Genomic DNA, 24,026 nt, shown 5'->3' on the forward strand with positions numbered 1-24,026 from the left:
ATGTCTTTATGGAGCTGGCTTTGTGCGCAAGGTCCTTGTCATGTTGACACAGGACAGAGACAAACACAAAGTATGACCCAAAGTTGGAAGCAAACTGTTGTCTAGAATATCATTGTATGCTGGAGCATTAGCATTTCCCTTTATCTGCACTAAAGGGCCCAAACCAGGAAAAAATGACCCAGACCAAAAGAACACAGCAGTGTACTACATGTCCTCATATATTTGGCCATAGGGTATAATATGGAACTATTTTGTTGTCTATCTGAGATCACTTCTTGAGAAGCAAACTGATGACATTATACTATGTCCTCACAAGTTAGTCATTAGTTTCCATTATTTACGTCTCATTTGTTATTGAGTTTTACATTTTCAAATAAATAAATATAACTTAAACATCTCAAAAGACTTACCATGGAATTGTGGTGAATTATAATCGGTTAAAAGAATAAATTGGCTTACTTTTTTGTCATCGTTTTGATTTTTTTTCTATTTTGGCAATTTCTTTGTAGCATGGGCTCAAATTTGAACACATTTTCCCACAAGAATTGTTGCAAGCAACACGTGTGCTTATTTTACTTTGAAAATTTCGACCGGAAGTTGTGTCTTTCCTGCCTTGTGTTTGGTCTACACTAGACAACCACCCGATATAAGGAGTTTATATTCCAGTCGCGGTGTCTTTCAAGCCTTATTTATTAAGCATATTCTACAGTGTAAGAGATATCTGTCAGGTCTGACACACACGTACTTATTCTGAAAGTAATTACGGAAGTTTTTATTTATTCCCTCTAACTTGATCCCGGTGTGGCGCGCTCGCGCTCTCCTCCCTGTTGCTATGGAAACAGGGCCGGTCAAGGTGGAGCCACTGGCTGGCATCTTCTCGGTCACGTGGGGGTCTCTGGATAAGGAGCAGTGGAGAAAGTGGTGTCTCAACATTCACATTAAGGGAGAGTTTAGGGGGAGACTGCTCGGCCGTGTGTTCTCCTCGATTAAAGATTCAAACAAACTGACAGCGGCGTGTTTTTCTTACCTTGACCGCGGGGCGAGGTGGTACAAAGAGGAATCATTCAGCGTTCTGCCCGCAGTGGAAACGAGTGTTTAGGGGAACCGAAATAATGTTTGTGGACGCTTTCTGGAGGAAAATACGTCTCGACTCCTCACTCTGACGGTGAGCGCTGTTTTGTCTGCTCTGGTCTTCTGTGTTAAACTCCCCGAGGCTTTTGGTTGAAGGCGCATCCTGTAGCATGGACTTGAACCGTTGACGCCACTAGTCTGTGTTTGAGCTCCTTCTGAGGACCGGGGCAGCCAGTCGAAGGAGGAACACCCATGAAAAATGATGCATCATGGAATCTGATAACCTAAACTTTGAGCAACAATTTCCTGTCGTGGAGAGTGACAGCATGGGAAGCAGCAGAGACTAACGCTGGTGACAAAGAGCCTCCCTCACCGTGTTTTGTTGTGAATGTTTGACTCTCATGTTCGTGGACGACACACGCACCTAAAGAACCTGGTGGACGGGACGACAGTGTGTGTTGTGATGCTTCTTCTCCATTTCTTGTCTGGTGTCAGTTTTGGTTTCTCCAGCAAGATCTGCGCTATCCCAGCATGGCTCGCTTTGAAGACGAACTGTCCAGCCGCTATGGAGGCAGCTGTCCCGCGGGCCCGGCCAGAGGGGCCAGCCGGCAGCCGGGGCCTCAGGGGGGCCAGAGGATGTACAAGCAGACGATGGCCCAGAGAGCCAGGACCATGGCCATTTACAACCCCATTCCTGTCAAACAGAACTGCCTCACCGTTAACCGCTCTCTGTTCACCTTCAGTGAGGATAATATCATACGGAAATATGCCAAAAAGATCACCGAATGGCCATATCCTTCCAGTCCAGTCTAACCCTCAGACGTGCCGTTCTGTCCCATAGCGCGAGATCGCCCCGCCGAACTCCGCCTTAAAATATGTCAATTTAAGGTTCCCGGCTTTCCGGCAGAAGATGCATGTATCTAGGTCATGATACACATTCTCACACGAAACGAAAGGATAGAACCTTTATTTCGGCACGTATTCAATACGCAAAGGATCGTTTATATCAATAAAAATCCAAACTTCCACAGTTGGTTCTCCTGTTGTTTCCACAGCCTGTGAGGGAAGGGCGACAATCCTGTTGATTTTCTGTAGAATTAATGTTCTGCGAGGTGTTATTTCAGAGAAGGTCTTAACCTATACAATTTTCTTCAATACATGTCAACTACCAGTGCCAAGCAAGGGAACCTTAAAGAGACACATTTCTAATGGTGTTCGGCATCATCCTTTTCTTATTTGGCATCAGAGTAAACAGACCATTAGCTGATCGATTAGTGATTACTAAAAGGTACACCTGTAGGAAGAACTGAGTGCACAACATGTTCCTTGATGGTTTGACTTGTGTGTCACTAAAGTTAAGAAATTTATTTCATGCCAAGTCTTCTCCTTCAGGGCTTTCTTGTCATGGTGTTTGATTTTCTTGCATTCTCTTTTGATAAAGAATTTGTGTTTGAGATCGTAATACAGGAAGACTTCTGTTTGTCTCTGCTGTGGGCAGATGGAGTGAAACCCGGGGTCAGAACAGGTGTCATGCTCTCTGTCCTCATGCTCAGTTCTTGAATTGGGTTTGGATATAGAGCACATCAAGGTAAAGCTGTTGATTTATGGGTTAGGTTTACTTGGTAGGCGATTGTCTCACTGGCTTTTCATTGCAAAGGCTGTCTGCAGATGGTGCTGTCCAGGGTGCTGAACTTCCAGCAAACAGCAGGCTGGCCTCAGCATTAAGGCGGTGGAAATCTGCATGGGTGTGACACCAAACAAACAGGCTGCCGCAATAAAAGGCAGCAGGAGGCAGGTTTGAAATTAGCTGCTGATGCATTTTCAATTGATTAAGTTTGCGCTGAATGATTGTGTGAGCATCAATGCCACCTGTTGACTTTTGTGAATTGACTTACCAATGAAATCATTTGTCGCTGGTGCAGATGTTGATACTTTCTGAGGAAAAGTCAATGCTAAAGCACCTTATATGTGAATGAGTGTTGCAGTTGTTGTAATTAATTCACATTAAGTTGTGTACTGGCCTCCATTACATCAGTCACTGGTTGGTTACCCTCGATGCTGAGCACACATTTATCATGCTTTGATGTTGCACTGCATTACAGAAGCCTTTATCCTGATGCAGAGCGGTCATGCAACGCTGTAGGATCTTTTGTGGCCCCGAGCAGCTGGAGGCCCAGTGGCTGGAGGCTATTGGCCAGCTCCCTCTCTTGAGGGTGCCCCCTTTTAGCAGAGCTGGAACAGTCCTGAGGGGATGTTGAAGTGGTAGTGCTAATAACACAACAGAGGTACACTGCAGTAAAGGAAGATACCCAATAATTTGCACAAATCTATGTATAATTTCTTGAAATAGCCAGAAACTCTCCACTTGCTCAGTGCTGCAGAAGTGTTGCATATTGATGAGGGTCCCAACAGGCTTTTGACTGAGGCAGAATGGTGATAATTGTACTTTCATCTGACAGGAAGTTGTTTCTATGAATCATTGAGGACACTGGTGGGTTCCCCCTGGTGCTGAGCAAACATATATAAGTCACAAGGGAATAAAACAAGCTAACCAACTAGATTGTGAACATTGGCGTTAAAGGGACATTACACCAAATTTACACATTAAGTATAGTTTACTTCTTTACTTGAGTACTAGTCAGGCTGTAAAAAAAAAAAAAAACAGTTTATAGTGTCTTCTGTGGCTTTGGAGGGACCTTTCCAAAGTCTGAGAAAATAACCCTGGTGATGTCAACAGGGTCATCTCAGCCTGGGCTTTTGACCTCAAAAATTTAACAGGAAGTCTCCATTATAAATTGAGGCTGTGAGGTTTAGAAGAGATCAACATTACTGAGGTGGGGTGGGGGCTGATGTAGTTTTTTGACCCATTCTAGCATTCTAGGGACAAAAAGTCACGATGACCTCTGCCACTTTGATTTTGACCATTCTTTTTCAAATCTGTCTCTTGTGAGCCCGCCAATGTTACAGAAGTAAATGACTAAATCTGCTTGATTTTCTTTCTGCATTGCACTGTGGGAGAATCGTATACATCTCCAGTGCACTCATTTATTGACTGTTTTCATTACAGTATAGTTAATTGAGTCAGTTTTCCAGTGTGAACACACAACTAACCCAAACCTGCTTAGAATGAGATTGCAGTATGGACAGTAAGTTCTGTCTTATGCTGCACTGCATTCTGGTCTGCTAGAGTCTGTTGAAAGACTGACACTAAGGCAGACATTTACCATTGGTGCATGAGGCAGCCAAGAAGTGTCTGATGTAAAATTTATTTGTAGCCGATTTAAAAATGTATTACTTGTCTTATACATTTGTAAGGAAGCTACACCACTGAACACCATGCAACAATTTAGGTCCAGAAAGTATGTTTCCAGTTGTGCTTTTTAAGAGTTTAGGATCGAGTTTTCCATTTTTCATCTTTAATTCTTGATATTTGTATTGGTTTAATGGCATGGTTTGTGTTCGAATGTGTAGTAACCTGTGAATTTGTTTTCCATAAGAATTCCTTAACACTGTCACTCCATTTGAGTACATGATCTTGGCCACCATTATAGCAAACTGCATTGTGCTGGCCTTGGAGCAACACCTACCAGCCTTAGACAAAACACCGATGTCAGAGCGTTTGGTAAGTAGCCACATGACTGCTTTCCATTTCCCACTGTACAGCTGTGCATCTCTCATACAGTAGAAAATGCTTTGATTTTTGTTACCACATTGCAGAGACACGTGTTTTCTGTCTTTATGTGAAGTAAGTCTAGAAATGCCTTCACTTTGTAAAGCCCCAAAAAACACAGTGGTCTAATTATTTTCAGCTGTAGGCTGCTGCAATCAAGTAAAAGAATCCTGCTCTGGTTAATCCAATCCTTCCCCTTTCTCCAGTCCACATGTTCATGGATTTCTAAAGTTCAGAGCCCAATATGTTGAAAAATCAAAATTTTATTGCTCAGTGTCAGACAGGGCCCCTCAGCCATAGCGCTGCTGGTTCAGCAGAACCCTGCAGGGCTGCCTTTGAGCCCCCCCGTGTATCATTACCTCAGGTTACCCCTGCTGTACCCTCCCCCACCCCAACCTTTTTGTTAAATCTTTCCATTAAAAGAAGCAAGGGCTGTGAACCTTTCTGTCCAATCAAAGAGCTGGTGTTGGCAGGGGCAGGGCTGTTTTAAGAATGAAATGTCACTCCCTGAGGCAAGGAGCCTCCCAGCTGCCCGCTTTCATTGATCCACTCCCTGAGATGGCCTGAAACCCCATCTGACACACATACCACAGAGTTCATGATGATGTGAAATGATCAGATGTGTCACCAGGACTGGGTCACTGTATAATGAAATCCTATATACAGTTTTAAAGCCTTCTTCTGTCAATTAATTGTTTACACTGTTAATGTCCAAAACATTTCCAGAGCACAAAGGCATACAGATTACTGTCATATAGGACAAAGAAAAACAAGAAGCCCTCTCATTTAAACAGCAAACCCAAACATGAAAATCTGGAACCAGAAAGTGTGAAAAATGACTGAAAAGATTCATCGATTGCCAAAATAGTTGATTAGTTTTCTGTTGATTGTTGAATCAGTGATTTGTCTAATCAGCTCTAGTCTGTGCACTCCTTACTATTTTCTGCTTTTGACACTGGTGATGTTGAGCTTAAAGCTTATTCTTTTACTATTCATTGTAAAGCCCGACCTCAAAGCATATATCCAAAGCCAGAAACAGAAAAAGCTAACTCAAGAGCTGGTGTAACCTCGGAATCTCTTTAGTAAGGTACCAGTTTCAGAACTCACACCAGAATGACATGAAAACAGCACTGCATTAAAAAGTGCTCGGGACAGGGTTGGTGGGGGCGTGTTCAGTCAGGTACTGCTGAGATGATGAAATACCATCCAGAAAATAGTAGAATTACCCCACTCATGTTACAAAGTAACCAGAAATATGGGCTTGCATGTATCAGATCTTTGCTGGATGACATTGTGTTGGGTTACGTCAAAGTACGAGTCAGGCTCAACATTTTTGCTGATGACACTGTGTTTCTCTATTTCTCTGCACTCTGTGTTAGCAAAGCCACTGAGGCTGCATTATCTTTTACGCTACTAATGTCGGTCTGAACACAGCCTTACTTTGAGAAATAGAAACATACATTTTCATAACAAATGAAGCCAAATGTTAGATGTTGTCTGGACACGACATTTGTCTAAAATAGTGTTGTTTAAACCCAGGGAGGAATTGATAACAGTGTCAGTGACAGTAAATAAACTACCATCACCAAGGTCCATGGACACCTGATTATACTTTAAAATGGGGGAGCAAACATGGAAAGATGCACGAGTGGCAGGTGGGACTGGGGGTCCTCCCCCAGAAAAACAAATAGAATTTAAAATGAGTTTCCTCCAGTTCACCACCACCACAGACAGCTGCCTGCGCTAGTCCAGATTCATTAGATTTATTGAGGGTGCTATGGAAACCAAGATGCATCAACAACAGTATATAATTGGGCGAGGGAGAGAGTAGGGCAGCAAATTAGCGATATTAGCAGTAATTGGACAAATTCACAGAGGGGATGTAGTGGTAAAATAATAGGTGGGTAACTTTAAATGTCCCCTGGCTGACCTGTCCACTGTTAGGTAATGGTAAACTCGTTAAAAACAGAGCAAACCCTTGTTGCATTTGAAAAAATGTGTTAGTGAGTGTTAACCCTCATTACATCAGAAATGATAGAGTTAGCTAACGTTGACTCACAAAAGAGTTAAGTGATCACTGATAAAGACTACTTAAATATAACCACTTTATTGCAGGCACTGAAAAAGTAGGATAGCAAAACCATAGCTTTGCTCTCCCCAATTAGATAACGGGGATGTATTTGCTCCACTGGCTTCATTGCTCAGGCACCCTGTTCCAAGGTCTAACTTCTGAGACCTTCTCTTCTGTCTCAGGACCATGGTCAGGTGAAATAGTGAATCCCTTTTTTATTTTCTTTGCTATAAGTAGTCAAATTAAAATCGAAATTTGGAATTTATAATACGGGAATCACCCAATTAAATGTATACCATGAGTAATTTTTTGTCCAAATCACATGACATGACTTCAGTGTCCTCAACAGTACATGTTCCTGAGAGTTCTTCATTCCCTGAAGCTGCTGAGAACAATCATATAGAGCCTTCATTGTGTTGGACATTGATAACATCGGCATTGACTGGCCAATATCTGATTTTACTGACTTGGCCAAATGGAAGTCTGTAATTTCATTAATCCTCTTTACTTTTTCACAACAGGACGACACAGAGCCCTACTTTATTGGAATATTTTGTTTTGAGGCTGGCATCAAGATCATCGCCCTGGGCTTTGCCTTTCACAAAGGCTCCTACCTGCGTAATGGCTGGAATGTAATGGACTTTGTGGTGGTCCTAACAGGGTGAGTAGCACTGGCCTAATGGCTTATACAGCTGCTAACTGACAGAGCTGATGGGCAGCAGCGATTAATGAGGGGAGGGGAGAGCTCTGCTGTATGTGTGTGTGTGTGTGTGTGTGTGTGTGTGTGTGTGTGTGTGTGTGTGTGTGTGTGTGTGTGTGTGTTGCGTTTCTAATGATCAGTAGGGCTAAGCCATTCCAGATGGTGGGGTGTTTTCTTCCTGTCTGAATAAACAGTCTTGATAAGATGGTATTGTCCACACTAGACATCCAGAAGACCAGAGGGGAATCATTGCATTTTCGTACAGTGCAGAAACAAGAAATTTCTGCAACACAGGATTTCTGGAAAATGTTTTTTATTGTGCCCAATCACACCTTTACAAAGTATGAAGCTTTTGTCATTTTGAATTGTCAGTGAGGGTCAGAGCTTGTTTCACCTTTGTGAAATAGGCTGTTTCAATACGTTGTGTTGGAGCTTGTGTCAAAAGATGGCCATCACATGGCTGATGATTGATGACATTGATGCCTCTGAAGGTGCTTAATTAGTTTTACAGTTTGGAAAGTTTGCTGTTAATATCTATTGTATGTTCTGCTGTTATATAGTGTGTCACAGTGGGATTAGAAGAGAGGAGAATTATTGAGAAATATGGTGATGTACATGATCAGAAGTGTGCAAACATTTCAACCTGATACAAAGTGATAAAAGGTAGTGAAAATAATATTCCAATCACATCACAGTACATATCCACCCACATATAGAAATGTCAGCAATGAAGGAAAAAAGCATGAGCTCACAGTGGGCAAACATTTTTCTGTTACTTCAAGCTGCCTTTGTCCTCTGTTTAGACATTCAGCCATTTCTTTTTACTAAATCCAACTGTTCATACATTCCTTTTAGCTATTTCAATTAGTCATCGACTACCTTTTGCTATGTTTCAACTTTTTATACTTTTAGCTATCTATTTAAACTATGATACTGTTACTTTACATTGACCTTTTCAGATGTTTGTCCATTAATCACAGATATTTATTTCAACTATTTGTCCATTACTTTTAGCCAGCTGTTTCAACTTCTCTGCTCGCTTTCTGGCTGCCTCATTCCAACACTGTTCAGGAGTGATAGCTGTCTCCCATTTTTTATAATCAAACTTCTAATAATCTAACTTCTATTTTATCAATTTAACCGAGCGACTCCAAAATTTTTTCACTTCCCCCTGTGGTAGAAGTACACCTATAACTGTAACCAGCAAATGTTTAGTACTTAAAACCTTTAAACTGTTACTATAGTTTTATTGATTAATACTCTGTTCTTCAACTGCTTTACTAACTGAACCCTTTCATTACTGTGTAAAGCTGACATGGATCTAAAGTATTCATTTATATGGACTGGCTGAATGTTTACTTAGATCCTCAGCAGGTGATCCGACTGATTGTACTGGCTATATTGTACACGTCCTTCACATTCTTGCCATTTAGTTATCGATTCATACTGTAGAAATGCCCATCAACAGGCATAAGAATGTTGTTAAACCAGTTATAAGCTCTTTTTTGTCATTCTATCATCTCAGATTGTCTGTGGAGTAAACAGAGAGCATCCCTTGGGAGTATTAAGCTAGTTACGGGAATAGTGCTGTTGGTGCAGGGGGATGGAGAGCAGAGGAGGCTGGAGTGTTGGGGGTTGGTGGGGAAGGGTGGGGGTAGTGACAGAGGATGCTGTTACGCTGCAGATAGTCCCTGGGTACTTGGTGGTTCCACCAGGGGATGTCCAGGCCTCTCTTACATAATGATACAGAGATTTATTTGGCTCATCTATTGGGGCTTGTGTCAGGAACTTCATTGCAATAAACAGAGCCCGCCAATTCCCAAACCCCTCATCAACGCCTCTGCCCCTCCCACTGGAAGTCACAGGGAGTCACTGAGTGTTTTTCCTGTTGGCCGAAAAGCAGGGGCAGCAGTCGCTGGAAAATGTAGTAAATGCTATCCACCAGAATGAGTCTGGTTTCGCTGGAATGGAGCTCTTTGTGCTTTGTGTGTGTGCGTGTGTGTGTGTGTGTGTGTGTGTGTGTGTGTGTGTGTGTGTGTGTGTGTTTGTGTGTGTGTCTGAATAAACACCTATAGGAGTTTATCCGTGGACCATACCAGTGTTTTTCAGTGTTTTATCCCCTTTACTACAAACCATTAGTGCCAGGTATGTTCCAAAGCAAAGCACAGTGTTTTAGATGTTTGAATATGTTTACCTGCACTTTACAACTGTATTCCCATGAATGTATACATACAACAATACTAATGCATGTGTTGGATTACCAACCTTAAAGCACAAATTAGTCATATTCTATAATTTTCTTATTGTCAACAACTCCCATCAAAAGACCAACACTGTGTCCTACTAACAGGTATTGTATGTATCCAAAGCCTGACTATCTTATTCATCTGTGCCATATGCTCCATTGTTGTCCAACAACTATTAAAAAACACATTAATGAGCAACACCATTGCACTGGGTGACGTGTTCCTTCATTACTGTGAGCAGAATGAATGAGCTAGAACTGATAACCACAGACAGGGCAGGGAAGTCAGAAAGTATTGAGAGAGACAAACTAACATATTGTTGGTTTTGGTCTTTTTTGGTATTTGTGGACAATAAGGAAAATACCATAGCCTTATCCTTTCAGTTAAATGAATGGAATGAAATGTGTCTGGAAAATTGGGAGAAAACACATCAATATACTGCGTAATACATTTTGGAAACTGATCAGCAGTAACGTTAAATGCGATAAACAGGAACAAAAGACAAGTAGTCTGGGAGGGAGATTCTGATGGGCCGTCAGTGGTGATATGGGAGATGGGATGGGACATTAACATGAGATGATTCAAATAGACTTGTGAATATGCCTAAACAGCAGCCCACTTGGAAAATTTTTAGCTGGCAAATTTTCTAAAGCAGTAACTAAACATGCATCAGTCCATCCATCCATTTTCTACTGCATATCCAAGGAAGGATTGCATTGGCAAGAAGCTCAGCAAGGTAGTCCAGGCGTCTCCCAAGCAATGTTTTCCAGTGTTTCCTGGGGAGGAGCCAAACCAGATGAGATATATAATCTCTCCAGCATGTTGTGGGTCTACTCCGGGGTCTCCTAGTAGTCGGATGTGCCTGGAACACCTCCAAAGGAGGCCCACAGGGAATGCCCAAACCACTTCAACTGCTCCAGAGAAGCAATTCCAAACTGGACACTCTCTTCCCCCTGGCTGCACCTTGAGATCTTATTCATGAAAATCACAAACAGAATTAAGGACAAGGGACAGCCCTGGCGGAGCCCAACACCCACTGAAAATGTGTTTGACATCCTGCGGAGAATACGGACACAGCTCTCACTCTTATAAGGTTATATAAGGACTGGCTGGCTCTTAGCAGTGGCAGTACCCCCTCAGGACTACAGGGGAGACACGGTAGTACTCTTATGAATCATATTGTTGAACATCGTGTTTGTTACGGTTGATCCCTACCAGTTATGCCAGTCATGGCAGTCAACAAGAAGTCCAATGACCTTTCCAGGATGCCGCACAGGGACCGTGCAGTTACAATCAGGTGCAGTGCCATTAGCTATGGAGATAGTCCTCAGATTTGTTGTTGTAAAGTAAGGTAGCTGCTTTTTATAAAGTCAGCCAACAGCCCTGTCTTTGTTGGTCATTTTGCTGTCTGTGGAGTAGAACCCAATATGCTTCCACTCACATCGTCTCAAATGCTCTGGTGACGTGATTATCTGATCAGAATGGCTGTGCCTACTACTGATCTCCATTCATTTTAATTGATGAGCTTAGTTTACTTACAAGATCAATAGGTCATGCAGTAGGTCAAGCTGAGGGACCTCATGGTTTGTTGCACTTGTGCTGTAAATTTTGAATTTGAACAGATCATTACTGTTCAAATATTTCATTTTCCTCCACATTTGATGAAAGTTTGACTTTCAAATAAAAAGTGACAGCCTGAGTATGTGCATGACACAGTGTTGTGTCAGTATTTATGAGCTTTGTATGGGTATCAAGCATCAACCTCCAAGGCTGAAACATGAAGCCAGTGCAGAAGTGCATTTCCTCGAATGGTCACTTGAGGCTGCCTCCAACAGTGAGTCACTTTAGGCTCATAGACCACCATTTTAAAATATTAAAAACTTAACAGCAGAAATCAATATGTTTACAGCCTGGTACCAAAAAATGCTTTTGGTCTCTATAGCTAATTTCCCCATTCATGACAACTGTAAGGTGGTGAATGTTTATATAACTCACTGTTAACATTATATTATGGCTTAAAGTTATGTATAATTATGAGCATGGCTGCTTAGTGTGACAGCTAGCTGCTAAGTTTCAGTATTTAGGCTTCATTTGGCCGACCCAGTGCCACCCATGCTCCACCTCTTTGCCCATTTTGGGGTGATGTCATGGCAGCTATGTCCATGTGTTATATACTCTGTGATGTGAACATGACTGTGTGTGCAGCATCTGATCTGAGCTAAGCGTGCTGAGTGTAGATGTGTGATGAGAGTCATTGACAGGTTGTCATGGCCTGTGTGGAGCCAGAGCCTCTTCCAGTGTGCATGTGTGTGAATGGGTGTGGCCCAAGCAGGCCTCATTGAATTGGAGCTTTGAAGGCTGACATGATAACCATAATTGGTGGATAGAGGCCATTGCAGCAGCAGTCTGGACATCTTATCAGTGCCAGGCTACACTGACAGCTTGAGCCACGTTGCCAGGGTAGATACCAGATCACTCATATAGTGCATGGAGCTGAACACACGGACGCATGCGGTCGTGCGCATGTGAACATGCATGCACACACATGTGCACACGTACCACAGATCACTTATCCGTGATGATGTCCATTTCCTGCAGGGTGTGTTGTGTGGACACAATGACACATTATTCACGGCATTCACCTCATTTGGACAGGACTTCAGAATGTCTAATGTCAGCTCAGCCACCTGTTTGTAATATGAGTGTATGAGCGTTAAACTGTTGCATATAGGTATTATCACACTATTTTCACATCAGCCATCTTTGGCTGTGGGTACAGCTCTGTTTTTTAATAACTCACAATAAATAGTTTACTACAACAGCATAAAAGACTACATTTACATGTTTTTACTTGTACCTACTGGTACTTTTTAATGGAGGCTGACGAGTCAGGGCCAAGATGTAGGCCAGTACAAAACACCTGAGGGTGTGAAATGTGACAGCAGGTTAACAGAGCATAATGTACTTCCGTTGAATTCAGGGTTTGCTTGAGTGTGAGAAAAACATTGACAGGAAGGTTTGAAGCTCCCTGGGGAGAAGAAGAGCTCCCAACAGACGAATGAGGACCATATGAAATCTTTTAACCTTTTTTTCCAGATTGCATTTTATTTTTTCCCAAATTCAATGTCTTCTGTTTTTGTTTTTCTGAATTCTGTGTTTTACCAATTACACACATTTGCTAGCGTACTGCTTCTGTGTGTGTGTGTGTGTGTGTGTGTGTGTGTGTGTGTGTGTGTGTGTGTTTGTATGTGCCTGTCTATGTGCGTGTGCGTTAGATCAAAACATAGCAAACCATAGTTTTTTTTTTCTATAATGGGAGGGAAAACCTTGATTTTTATAAATTGCATCGAAATTTTGGCAAATTCCACAATAATCTGTAATTCACATTTCATTCCATTTTTATTGTATGCAGTTCTTTCTGTTTTTTCTGCATCATGGAAATCAGAGGGGGCTAGCTAACAGACACACGGCAAGTATTTTGCTCACTTTAATATGGCAGCAAACAGTTAGTGTACAGTGGGTGTACAGTAAATTTATAGGCCATAAATAAAAGACTGGCCTAATGTTAAAAGTGCCTAAAGAGACTTTTGCAGGACTATTCCAGTATCTTGAAAACTGTGCTTATTCACATTCTTTTTGAGAGTGAGATGAGAAGATCAATATCAATCTGAAGGTTGTGTGTAAAGTACAGAGTTGTCAGGATGAGAGTGGGAAGCAGCTACTCTGGCTCTGTCTAAAGTTCCAGAATAGGAACGTGAAACACTCAAACAGAAATGTAAAAATGACACGTTGTGGTTGTCGGAGGAGTTGTGTGCTCTAGCTCTTTCTCAGTGAATGACTACCTGTTGCAGTGACAGTGAGCGATAAATGTATTTCTCTTTGATATTAAAATTGTTGATCAATTGATTTTTAAACTGCTGCGATCTATCTTTTATCAGCCATTTTTGAATGAAATTAATTACACTCATGATTTGACTTCACTTTGTCTGATACAGATTTTACAGTACACGTAGCCCACTGATGCTTTTGGCTGCCTCTGTTGGCCACATGACCCTCCTTATCCATTTGTAGTGTTCCTTTGGGAGCATTCCAGGATTTGTCACCCTGCCATAGGAAGCAGTCCAAAAGTCTCATCTCAATTTTTATTTTTTGTTTCCTTGTTTTTTTTTTCTGTTACATCATGAATGGGTGATATTCAGTGCACAATGTATTCCATATTTCATTTTGTTCAGTGTACTCCAGTTATTCATTCTGCTTCTATGTCAGTCAGGGTTTCCATGGGTTTTGAGAATGCCTTTTCATAAATCCCTAGAAAGGGAGCTGAACTCTACTGGGCATTCAGCTGTTATTTATACACATAAGATGAGAGAGTGACAGTCATGGCATACTAACAGGAGTTTCCAGGGACAAATGGTCACAATCATGAGCCTTATTTTTCTAATATACGGAGGTGATTGTGCCTGGAAAAAATAGTGTCTCTGCCTTTTTTATGGCAGGCCTCTCCTTGTATGATTATAAAGCAATATTAGCTGCACATGTTTTACATAGCATCTGCTGTACAACTGCATTGTAGCTCATGAACAAACTGACAAACCGTAACATTGTTTACCGCCAATTATCAACTGACAACAAAGGAAAAAAAGCAACAAAATAGTGCAAAAATGCAAGAAGCAATATCATTAGCTGCTATCTACTGCAGTATCTAAGTATTTCCTGTAGATGGTAACTCTGTTTTATTACTCCTTGGGTCTTAGCTTGGTAATCATTCCTCTCTGTAATAACAACATTGTACTAATCAAGTTAATTGCTCTAGTCTGGAAACATGGCAGCACTGATGAAAAATGTCAGATTGGGCAAACAACAGGCATTAGAGATGAAGTTTTAAACAATCCCCAGATTGCAATTGCAATTTAAATTGCAATTATTTGCTCTAAATCAAACTGCAGGCCTGTGTTTGTGGTCTAAGTAATAATAACCAAGATATGAAGGTATTGATATATTTGTTGATTACAGCTGAAAAATTGGCCATTTAGGTATGTAATCATGACAAACGTCTGATAAGTCATGTCTGACTATCAGATGGGTGACTGATACTGTTGATGGTTCTGCATTGAAGCTTCGTGAGTTAACAGCCTCACAGACTGACCACGTGAACTGCTTCACAGCTCTGAATCCTGGTTACAATTACAATTAGTCATTTGGCAGATGCTTTTATCCAAAGCGACGTACATATGAATTTACACACTGATGGCACAGCATCAGAGGCAGTTTTCTGGGGGTTCAGTATCTTGCCTAAGGATACTTTGGCATGTGGACTGCCGAGACCAGGGATCGACTGCTCTACCTCCTGAGCTACAGCCGCACCGTCTGACACAGGGCTTTTTAGGCCATGAGCTGAAAACAAAGATTCAATGTGCTGAGATTCAGATAACTCTGTTCACTAGCTGCCTGCCATTTGTACTTGACAGCTGCCCAGCTACCTGAGGCTACCTAGAGACTTTACCATATGGAAAAAATTCCGGCTTTGCAATTGATTTTTTGTTTGCATACTGCATACTACATGCTATATAGACGGTTTCAAATACAGTGTTGTTTCTTCTTCAGCAGAGTTTTGCTAAGAGTACAGAAGTTTTATTCAGAGTAAATGGCACAGACACTGTCATACAGAAAGTATGTTACTTATAAAAAAGACAAGAGTTTAATTTTGTTGTTCTTCCACCTTCAGCTGTTCAGCTGACTTTTCAGATGTGCTCATTTAGTTTTACCAGATAAAGTGCCTTATATAATATGGTATTATTAAAGGGTTGGCTTGTTTACAACCTGCCTGGTTGTCTTATCAGACTTCAGTGCAACAATGTCAGTGTGTTCCCAAATTTCACCAGTTAGATTGGTGAGGTAATTGGTGAGCACTATAACCAAAACTGAGAAAACAAGAAATGATGTGATAAATCAAAATTAACGCTTAAATTGCAAAAACGCATCTACAAGATTATGGTCTGTAAGAGGCAAAAACCCCACAAACAGTGGTAGCTAGCCTATATAATTTCTAGTATTTATGTGTGAGGCAGTTCATGGGCCATGTCATTCTAACACCATTACCATTTTGAACATGCCATCAATTGATCCCAGTGCACATCGTACATGTGTCTGCTCTCAGAACATGGGCCTGAGCCATCTTTCATGAGCTGCTAATCGGATCATGTCGTGGGCTGCATGGGCGGAAGAGCCTGGATTTAGGTCCCATAGGCCAGCCCCGACCTCTACCATGTTCCAATAAGATGTAGGGAGTTGCTAATAAGAGCATATGTCTGCCTCCCTGTGCTCCCACCCAGATCAATAGTGTATTGAGCTGAACGCACAGGGAATAGATTCACTTCAGCACTCCTCTTTATAGCTGGCTGGATCAAAGCAGTTGCTGTTGGATCTCTGCAGTGGCTCGTTCCTACAGTACAGCCTTCCCTCCCCTCTGCCACACACACGGCTTAGGATAGCACCGCTTGGTTGAATGGTAATATTTTTCAGATTTTAGTGAAATATGTAAGTGTCACAACGGGAATAGGGAATGCAGAATCAAATATGCTTGAGGTTACATGTAAACATATCACATCATCAAAACTCCTCTCATTTTTTAATGCAGTTTTACACAAATCCAGTTAATATTCAGCACACCTGGGCTTGGCGTTGACCAGCCTCCTCCCTCTAAACTCTTAGTAAACTTTCCAGCATTTGACCACCATTTAAAACCCACAAGCCAACATCTTGGCCTCACAAACCGTCTGGTACAGATCAAGTGGACTTTGCACAGAGGAGGTGGTAATTGCTCATAAGTTTGATCCATAATTGCTTGAAGGATGCATTCCCATTTCGGTTTCTTAAAACCCCATAACCATCTTTAGGCAGGGTTCCATCTGCAAAGTCTCGTTTGAGGGATGTTGTCTTCTGATAATGGATTCTTTGATGTGTAGTAGTTGCCTTTGGCTGTAGTCAAATATTCCACTCACTTTCCACATAGTGCAAACCACTTCAAGCATAAAAAGAGATGGTCGTGTCTGAGTTTGTACTGGACCTGGGTGATCATTTCATTTATCACATTTATTGAAATAACCTACTCAGAAATGTTGTTACAATGCTTTTGGAGATGTGAGGACCCCTTGGGGCAAGACCAGCTGGGGTACCACCCAAGATGGTCAGCATCCATGGTTACAAGGGTGAAAATATCTTATTTCAGCAAATCTGTTCTATTCTATATTAAGATTTGATATTGTAGATATACAGCAGATTAGAGTGAGGATATAATTGTACAGTCTGGTGGCATCTGCGAAATTCTGTTGTCCCAATAGCAGATTCAATGTAGTGTGCACTCCAGCTGTTGTGAGTTTGGACTCCCAGGTTCAACATACAAAGTTGAACTCCTGGGAGCATTAGTTTGACCTTTGACCTCGTAATTTATATTGATGAAAGCTGTTGGTCTGGTATGACCAGTAGTTTATGGAGGCGGATGTTACTAAGTGTTAGCAAACTGCAGAAAGACACTGCTGTGTATTTCATCTCAGTGGTTTTATTAAGAGTAATATAAAGTAGACATACGGTACCTCACAGGAGTGTTTGTTGTTTTCTGCTTGTGGTTACGTTCCACTTGTTCTCAGTCAGGTTGCCTAATGCCAAATGACTCAAGTGAATTTTAGAAAATGAGGGAAAATTGAATGTGCCAGTGACTGCTGTTTAGCAAAACAGACATAGTCTTGCCTGATTTCCATGATCTGCCTCTGTTCAAATCAGTGTCTTATCATGTTCAGCTTCTCTGAATGTTGTTGCTCTGGCTGTCGCCCTGCTCTACCTGTCTGACAAAAGGAAATAAGGCCCAGCGTTTTATGCTATGCTTGCATTTCTTTGAGCAGTCTCTGCATTGTTGTCCTTCCTTCATTTTCTACACCTGAGAGGAATGTATTATTTCAGCTGCAGCCTCAGTGAATGGTTACAGTCTCTACTGACATAGTTTGGGTTTGGATAATGTTGGTTAGGTGTTAGAAAGCCTCAGAAACGTTTCCACAGCCAAATTCTATATTTTCTGACAAAAAAAATGGTGTTTCGTGCTGAAAGAAATCAAGGAAAATAGGTGTTTGTACTGCTGTAAGACCCCCATCTGTTTTCTGTGATCACTGTAGTCTCAGATGTACTGTGGAGTGGCACTGCCTTACCAACAGGCATATTGATGTGATTATGATAAGAGCCAGTTTGTGTATTTTCTGTGTAAATGTCTTGTGATCGACAGAGGATCCCGGCTCTCTCTCTCAACATCCCCACCTCCCCTTGAACCAACACTGGGGACTACTGGCTCTCTGTGTTTGCCAAACTGGCTCACAGTGCACTGGTAGTAACAATGTGTGATGCAGCACAGTGCTGAAAACCTTTTGTAGATACATAGTGAGAGGCAGGAAACCAAACAAGAAAATACAGGATAGCTGCATCCTAATCAAGAGAAAAAACACTCAAGGTAGATACTGTAGTCTAAATTAATATTTTTCTTAAGATTGAAGGTCAAAAAATAATTTGAAATATTTGGAATTTCACGAAAGGAGGCATTAAATATAATGTGCTCATGTTGAGTTTGAATTCATATTCCAGTTCTCTAGGCAGCCGTACACCTTGTGAGATCATGATCTGCAGTTTTTAACCAAGATGAGGAATAATGAGTTTCTTTCCAACATGACAGCTGATGGCATACTGGCTCGATATGAGATTGCCTGTCAGATGTGAATGTCCTCCCTGATCTTTCTCCGACTGTCCACTGACTGTCCATCATGTTTGCAGGTGTTAAGTCAGTCTTTTGCCTTTGTCTTTGAGTTTTCTCTGTTTCAACAGTCAATTGTCTCCTGGAGAAAAATCAAGAGGACATTGACATCTGAAACCAGAGCATCCTTTAATCCTGTATCAGGCTACACAAACTTAGCCCGCTTTAAGATGATTTTGTCATGATTGAAGAATTACCAGTGCCGTAGCCCATTATGAATGACCATTGGGCGTCTATACCCGTGTAGTTTGACATGCTAGATGACCTGTTGTACAGCATCTGGGACACCCCACCACACCCCAACCTAAAGTCCATCATGTCAGAATTTCTTTGTCCTGACATGTGTAGTGTGACATCTCCCAGCATTGACCAATCAGGTGCTCTCTCCAGAGCACAGTCAGGTAACCATGGCAAAGAGGAGGAGGAGCGATGCTGCTGTTAGGTGGGACAACGAACTCATTCGTGCTGCAGAAACAGTGTTATTTTTTCATTTTGGAGTGTTAAAAAGGTCTTACAAGTCATTACTGTTAGTGTGAAGATGCCCTCTGATGACATGTTTGTATTGAGGATATTCATATTCAGCCTGATAATAGCTGGTGTTCTCTGCTGAGACAAAAGCAGTTTGTTTTAAATGCAGTGTTGATGATAAAGTGTTTCTCATTGTTTTCTCACTGAGCACAAATATAAACCAGATCCAGAATGCTGTTATTTTCAAAATAGATTTTCAAAATATATTTGCATGGTTGCAATAAAATTCCTAAAATAACTAATGTTCCACTGTGTTCTGCAGCTAGTCTCAAACTGTGTTAGTGCTCTGTTTGGTGCTGGGCAAGTAGTGTGCTCAAGGTTTGCTGAAGCTTTTTCCACAGAAAACAGCTGCCTGCTGCTGAAAAAGACGGTTGGCTAGAAAACCAAATCAATGATTTGAAAGAGTCAAAAAAAGGCGATGTATAAGGAACTGCACAGTCAAATGATAACTGTGTTTGCGTTTTTTACCATGAACGATGCCTTATCACGAAACATATAGCTGCTCCCAGAATTTGAATAGATTCTCCACACTCTTAAAAAGTATAGATGATTTACACCATCATGGGTCACTGAAATATTGCTGAAGCCCTGGCTGAAAAGTATTCAATGAAAATGTTCATTTGTTGTCATACATTTGACCTTTAAACCTGGAATGACTGATTTTTTCGGCTACCGGGGGCAGCAGAAACAAACTGTACGCAGCACCGACAATTTATAAAGTGAACTAAAGAGTTCTGTTTATCTCTGCCTTGCAAATGTAGATCCAGTATCTTTCCTTAAAGCTCTGGTTTGAGAAACATTTGTGGCTCTTCAGCTGCTATGTAAATCCTCCATCAGCTAGTGTGTTGATCAGCTCGTCTCTACCTTTGTCTGCCTGATGTTTGGTGCTGAACTGGTATTGTACAGTGAGCTTTTTCACTGAAAACTGTTGTTGCTGGAAATGAGGTTGAGGAAAGCAGAACTTGGGTGTTAATTCTCTGTGGGTTTCTTGCTGCAGATGACCCCTTTCACCTTACACATCATCGCTTGATCCATTGTGAAATGAACACAGTGAAAAAGCAAAGATCATTTAGACCAACATGGCACACAAAATGCTGCTGAACTCCATAATAAAACTGATTTGTTGATAGAGGTAATATTGCCCTGTATTTTCCCTTAAAATGAAGCATTCGTTCATATCAAACGTGACTTGATTTATTAGATATTAAGGAGAAATGTGGAAAGAAAAGAAAATGTATTATTGAGCTGTTTATGCAGCTGTATTCCAGGTTGAATCTTTTTTTGTTTAGCCAGCAAATGACACAGACTGGCTAATAATATGTTTTTCATCAATGCTCAGCTCAGTGAGTCTGCACACTCATACATTCATTTAACAGATTGACACTTTATACCATCCACTGTATTTTCAGGTATGCAAATGAACATGTTTTATTTATTCTTTGCACTTCTTGTGTTGTTAGGCAAACACTGAACCGTGATTGCAGCCAGCCAATCAGGGGCTTGGCGATTTAGGGAGGGTTATCAGAATGTAGACAGTGGACATTGTGATGATGGCTCTGTGGTCGGCGCTAATGCACACAGCCCGCCACAAATCTGTTGGAAAAGCCCGACTGTGGCGTTTGTACAGTGAGCTCCTCTCTAATCAGCCTCTCTATGAAGAGAAAGTCTGGAGCAAATGAATAAATAATTGATTAGGTTTCACTGTGGATGAATTAGCCCAGTTAGAGAGTGCATTTTATCCTCTTTGATAAGCACTGTGCACAGTATTGCTACAGTATACTTTACCTAAGGGATATTATACATTCTACTATAAATAAAGTGTTGTAAAATGTCCAGTCAGCTGACACGATGTGCTGGAAGAGTGAGACACGTTAACCCTTAGCTGCCATTCAAAACAATTAAATTTGAGCACAATTTTGGTGAGAAAGGTTTAACACTGTGTGTATTAGATGAGCCATTTGAGACCATTAATGACATTCTGAAATAACCACATTGTATTTGACATGCCACTGAAACGTGTGGCACTTTGCACCATGCATTATGAACGTTGCCCATTATCGTGATGTTTAAATATGGACATTAATAAAATAATAATAAGGTAACTGACTAGTGTTTCTGGTGATGCCTTGTGAAGGTAGCCACATTTAATTGTCTAGATGACTAGGTGTGCACATCACATCTCAAAGCATGAACTTATTTCAGTCAAACAGGTCACTCGTGGTCTCTTCTGTCGGATGTGAATGTCCTCCCTAATCTTTCTCTGATGGTCCACTGACTGTCCATCATGTTCGCAGGTGTTAAGTCAGTCTTTTGCATTTGTCTTTGAGTTTTCTCTGTTTCAACAGTCCATTGTCTCCTGGAGAAAGATCAAGAGGACATTGACATCTGAAACCAAAGAGCATTCTTTAATCCTGTATCAGGCTACACAAACCCAGCCAACTTTGAGATGATTTTGTCATGATTGCAGAATTACCAGTGCTGTGCTCCATTATGAGTGACCATTGGGCGTCTATACCCGTGTAGTTTGACATGCTTGATTACCTGTTGTGCAGCGTCTGGGACGCCCCACCACACCCCAACCAAAAGTCCATCATGTCAGAATTTCTTTGTCCTGACACGTGTAGTGTGACATCTCCCAGCATTGACCAATCAGGTGCTCTCTCCAGAGCACAGTCAGGTAACCATGGCAAAGAGGAGGAGGAGCGATGCTGCTGTTAGGTGGAACAACGAAACAGAAGGAAAGTTCTCTGCCCATGCTGTTGTCTCCGTGCCCGCCAGGCGCGCATCCACAGCTGTTTTTCTTTCCTTTTATTTCTACACAAGACCGCCAGCATCACACATAATGCTTCTGTCGCCATGATTGACAGTTGCTTCACCTGCCTCCCCTTTGACATCTGAACTTGCGCGTGATTGTGAAATGGCGTGGCATGATTGGTCGGGGTCATACGTCACCCGACCAAAACACAGCTACAGTTTATGGCTCTGTGGTCGTTCTGACACGTTGACCATCGTCAAAGACAAAGAAATCATGTAGTCTGATCCCGGCATAACTCAGACAGTTCTGATCTCTCCCCCAGTTTGCTACCACTTCTTATCATGTGATCAAAAGTCCACACTTCTGATGACATCATCAGGATTATTTTCTCATTCTTGACAGAGCTTCCCCAGAGCCACATTATCCATACTGCTGGGTGGAACATCAGATGGCTCTGTGAAGCTGTGGAGTAATAATTAAAATGAATGTATTCATGCTACAAATTCACAGTAATGTGATTACCTCCACATTTCAGGCTTAATAATGCTTATTGTTAAGTAGGGCTAGTATGTAGAAATAATGCTAAAACTTCTTTGTGAGGTTTCAAAAGCAGAATCGCACTGAAACAACAGTTTGAGCCTCCTAAAACCTCTATCAGTCAAACTCTAGTGTACTTAAACTCTGTTCATTTACTGTGCTCAGTGTAGCGGTGAAGACGCCCGATGGGGATTGAGGTGCTTGACTGGCAGCCATGTTGTACGTGACTCTCCAAGCCATTTGTTTAAATGGACTTTATTCTCGGGAAGTGAAGGATTATGCTGGGAAATGTGAGCTGTGCCTTGAACTCCCTCCACCCTGCCTGACGAATAAAAACAGTGTGGATAGAGATGTGACTGCAGCACAACAGACACCATGTCAGGACACAGTTTCTGTTCATTGATATGGTTAAAATCTTATTTTGAGAATAATTCAAGAATCTTTCAGTAATTTAAGATGTTCAGTGACAATGCTCATATCTTTTCTTCCATTACCGTGGGATTACACTGTGTTTCTACCTAGTAGCTATTGTGTAGACGAACATATAGTTATGATACTGAGGTCTATCCAAAAGGAATAGTTCAACAGATACCTTTAAAAATAGATTTGTATTGTTGGGTGACCAGCTGTGCAAGATTTTGCTGGATATTCCAGTTTTGAGCTTTTCACTGCCCACGTCTGTAGATAAGCTTGATAATGTGCCCATTGATGACTGTTTTTCCTGGTTCTTGCAGTAAATCAGCGTTAGCTGGAGATAACACCAGCATAATGTTGATTTTAACGTTTGCAGTGTGCTTGAATCGAGCTAGACTGATGTCATGTCAGGTTTTTAGACCAAAGTTTGTTTGGTGCTTTGTATCACGTGCTGTATGTTGACTGCCATCATTTTGCAGTCTTGGTTCATTCACTCCTTTTGTTGCTCTGCTTGTCCTGCTGCCCAGCAGACACCACAGTCAGGTTTTTGTTATAGGCTCATTGTAATGGAAGCTCACATTTCAATGAAAGCTATTGTTATGGTGCTTTTGTCATGTTGCTCTCACAGCAGAGTTTCTTTCTCAGGGGGTTGTGTGACACTAACACAGGGAACAGGAGAGTTCTAGGAGTGGTATATGTTATAATGTACCAACAGTTTTGGTCATTTTGTGAGATGTTTGTATTTGCGCGTTCGCTGTGTTCTTGAAGAGATTGGATGAAGATGATATCACATATTTCTGAGCACCAGTCAATATTTGAATGTGATGGCAGCGGGTGAACAGTTAGCTCTGTCTTAGCACTGTCAGTCAAATCTGATCAAACCACATCCACACAGTCCTGACGGGGTAGGTAAGGTGAGTTTTGGTGTCGTACTTGCGCCATTTCATCTCAGATGCTGGATGTGGATGGGTGTGGTCAGAAGAATACACTGATATATTTAGCCACACCCTCAGTGATATCACAGGGTACTGACACAACGTGGAGGACACTTATGTCACATGATTGCAGTAAGGAGAGAATCCAGCTGGTGGAGGTCAAGACAAGATTTCCAGCCACTACGAAGTTTCTCTTTAAATTTGATTGCTGCTTATTTAGTCATATTTAATGTCATTGAAATAATTAAGATTTGAAACCAAGGGCTTTTAAAAGTAGAATGAAATATATCAACATTTCAGCATAATGT

At 41.5% G+C, this 24,026-nt stretch overlaps 1 protein-coding gene across 1 annotated transcript in view; it reads left to right on the forward strand.

Annotated features, from left to right (window-relative positions):
• The first annotated feature begins 944 nt into the window (after window positions 1-944).
• Window positions 945-24,026, forward strand: part of cacna1ba (calcium channel, voltage-dependent, N type, alpha 1B subunit, a) — a 141,431-nt gene continuing 118,349 nt past the window's right edge. The window contains exons 1-3 of the mRNA XM_076730100.1: window positions 945-1,862; window positions 4,588-4,693; window positions 7,334-7,473. Coding sequence (XP_076586215.1) covers window positions 1,603-1,862; window positions 4,588-4,693; window positions 7,334-7,473 — 506 coding nt within the window. The 5' untranslated portion in view covers window positions 945-1,602. The remainder of the gene's footprint in view (window positions 1,863-4,587; window positions 4,694-7,333; window positions 7,474-24,026) is intronic.

The sequence above is a fragment of the Chaetodon auriga genome, chromosome 5, assembly GCF_051107435.1.
Source record: "Chaetodon auriga isolate fChaAug3 chromosome 5, fChaAug3.hap1, whole genome shotgun sequence".
Classification (NCBI taxonomy): Eukaryota; Metazoa; Chordata; class Actinopteri; order Chaetodontiformes; family Chaetodontidae; genus Chaetodon; species Chaetodon auriga.